The following is a 3,319-nucleotide window of genomic DNA, read 5'->3' on the forward strand; positions in this document are numbered from 1 at the left end:
AGCCAAACACAAACACACCCCAGCTGCGATTGAAACACTTATAATGGAAAGTACAAAGAAAATGCAGAAGAGCAAGCAAATGAAGATTAGGGAACAATCTCTGGTGGTAATTTTGTACGGTTTCTCCTTAAAACACAATGTTAAAGAATGGATCAGATGCTAACTTAGGGTGCAACACAACTTAAGAGTGAACTCTTCCAACCACTAATTCTAACCTCATCAGCATCCAAGGGCTGGTGTGAGTTCTGGCTGCCAGCATATGAGCCAGTGGGCCTTCCTGGCCTCAGCTCTTCACATGTAGGGTGGAGACAACAAAGACTTTGCACAGGCTCAGGCCTGGGCATCCAAAGCACTGTGCTCAGTGGTGTCTGAAACAGAGAGTGCACCTCAAAATGGTGACTCTTGTTTTTCTAAGCATAATCCTTAAACATCTTTTTCAACTATTACTCTGTTCTCATTCATATATTTGCTCTAATATTCAAAATTAAAAGTGAATAATGCCCAGATCACAGCATACTGGCAGGCTTTGATCTTTAGGTGGCTGGGAAGAAGTGAAGTGCCCTCCTGACTTTCCTGCTGGCCCACCGTGGGGGGAACGTGGTGGAAAGGGACTCCAGCAGGTCCCTGCTATATTCCAAGGCAGCCCTGCCTGGCACAAGGAACCGCACCCCTATAGCCCAATCCCAGTGAGGAATCTGCTCTACTGGGTAGAGGGGCACGGATGGTCAACCAGGGTCCTTGTCTCTCCATAAGCTCGCCATCTGATGGGTTCCCAGGGAAGTCACCTTCCTTTGGTCCTAAAAACGCATGACTATCACATAAATCTTAGCATAAAAACTAAACTGCTTCTAACTGATCTCTTTCTAGTAGCAGCTTTTTCATATCACCCTAAATCAACTTAAAAGCTGAAGCACATATATTCACAAATACAGATCGTCCTCAGGTTATGTCGGACTCGACGTATGTCATTTCGTGGTTACGTTGCCATCTCCCCTTTGTTTTGTTTTTTTTTAAAAAAAGGTTGCCCTAACTGATTTGGCTCAGTGGATAGAGCGTCAGTCTGTGGACTCAAGGGTCCCAGGTTCGATTACGGTCAAGGGCCTGTATGGGGGTTGCAGGCACATCCCAAGTAGGGAGTGTGCAGGAGGCAGCTGATTAATGTTTCTCTCTCATCGATGTTTCTAACTCTCTATCCCTCTCCCTTCTTCTCTGTAAAAAAATCAATATATTTAAAATAAATAAATAAATAAAAAGACAAAAGGCCCCTACCCTCCTGCATTAAAAAAAAAAAAAGTTGTCATTTTGACGTATGTACATATGTGCTTTATGTTTTTTATTATTTATTTACCACAAGTAAAGGTCAGGAGTTGTTATCTTTTAAATTTTTTTTATTATTTCACTTCACTACTGCTGTGTATGTGCTCCATGTGAGTGACGTAGGTACTTATGTAAGTGGTTTCTGACTTAGGGGCAAAAATCGCGTTATGTTGCGCCATAGGAATGGATCTCCGACGTAACCCGAGGACCTACTGTATACACTAAACTCTCAAGAGAAGTACTATTATAGACCAGTTCTCCGTTAGACAACGACATGGTTGGTAGAGGCCCAAAGGAATGTATTGAACTGGTTAAACATAACAATTATAAATGATATTACTAAAAAGCCTGAAAAAGTAATATGCTTAAGAGGGTGGAACACCCTGCAACTTGTATCAATACCCCAATCACCAAGTGTAATTTTAAAAAAAGGAAAGAACATAGATAAACCCAAGAAAATCTCTGCTCAAATCACCACATATTTAATATGTGGATCTGCATTAGTTCTTCAGTCAATGGGCTGGAATTAGTACACTGTGCTGATATAATTAAGTGCACATGAAGTCCTAGAAATAAAAAAAGCGGGCAATTTTAACAAGTCAATCAGTGAAGTTCAGAGCTGCAAATCTAAGTCCTACTTACCCGGTAATTCTGGTACGGTTCTGTTTCTGTATATTGCACCCTGAAATTCTCATACTGCCCGCCACGCCAGAACCGGTCTATTTCATAATCATAATAAGGATCTGCATAAGGCTCAAGTCTGAAAACAAAAACAAAAAAAGTAAATCTTTTCACTTAAAAATAGTATTGCAAACATACTACATAAAAATGTTAACAAAAAGAATCCAATACTACGTTAAGAAAATAATATAGCATGACTACATGGGATTTATTCCAGGAATGCAAAGTTGAGTCAGTATTAGGAAATTTATGAGTAAATCTCATATGATAATACACCTAAAGAGAAAATTAAAAGGATTCCATCTACAGATGAAGAAAATGTCTGTGATGAAAATTCAATACCTCTTCCTGATGAAAATACTAAAGAAAATAGGAAATAATGCTTTCTTAATATATTCTAGAATAAAGCCAGCATCTTACTTCAGGGGAACAGGAGAGAAATTTTTTAAGATTGGGACAAGGCAAGGAGGCCTGCTGCTTCCTCAATGACCCACCATTGTGCTGAAGGCACTGTCAATGCTGGCCGATTGAGAAAAATTAACATATAGAAACCAAAGGCCTGGGGCAGGGAGGGCTAGAAGGGGTCAATGGGGGTAAAAGGGGTCATAATACTTTCAATAATAAATATTAAAAAAAAAGAAACCAACGCCTTCATATACACAAATAATAACTAGTTAGGAGACAGAGGGTAGAGAAAATTTCATTTTAGCAAGAAAGAAAAAAAAATACTTAGGAACAGCCCTAGCCGGTTTGGCTCAGTGGATAGAGCATCAGCCTGTAGAGTACTGGTTTCAATTCCAGTCAAGGGCACATGCCCGGAGTGCAGGCTCAATCCCCAGTAAGGGTCGTGCAAGAGGCAGCCGATCAATGATTCTCTCTTGTTATTGATGTTTCTAGCTCTCTCCCTTTCCCTTCCTCTCTGAAATCAATTAAAATATATTAAAAAAAATACTTAGTAACAAAAACATTTGCCCAGAAATATGCAGAACCTACTTGAGGAAAACTTTCAAAACACTCTTGAAAGACACAAAAGTCATGGCCATCTCTAGGCATCTTCATGGCCTTCCACTGGCTGCTTTCTAGGAAATCTCTCCTCTGGTGTTTCCAGTGCCCCTGGCAGAGATAATCCAAGGCTGGCTCTGCCAAATGATACAGTTCTTTTTCATCCCAAACAGTCAGACATCTTTCTAACAACCTAACCTCACACCACTCAGATGATTATTTTTTAAAATATACTTTTATTGATTTCAGAGAGGAAGAGGGAAAGATAGATAGAAACATCAATGATGAGAGAGAATCATTGATTGGATGCCTCCAGCAT

General features: G+C 39.9%; 1 protein-coding gene across 1 annotated transcript in view; it reads right to left on the minus strand.

The window, feature by feature from the left end:
- The window catches only part of ZC3H18 (zinc finger CCCH-type containing 18), a 61,953-nt gene that overhangs the window by 32,122 nt on the left and 26,512 nt on the right, over positions 1–3,319 (minus strand). The window contains exons 7-8 of the mRNA XM_015562928.1: positions 1,960–2,077; positions 518–573 (exon numbers count right to left, since the gene is read on the minus strand). Of these exons, the coding sequence (XP_015418414.1) occupies positions 518–573; positions 1,960–2,077 (174 nt within the window). The remainder of the gene's footprint in view (positions 1–517; positions 574–1,959; positions 2,078–3,319) is intronic.

Source organism: Myotis davidii, unplaced genomic scaffold (assembly GCF_000327345.1).
Source record: "Myotis davidii unplaced genomic scaffold, ASM32734v1 scaffold77, whole genome shotgun sequence".
Taxonomy (NCBI): Eukaryota; Metazoa; Chordata; class Mammalia; order Chiroptera; family Vespertilionidae; genus Myotis; species Myotis davidii.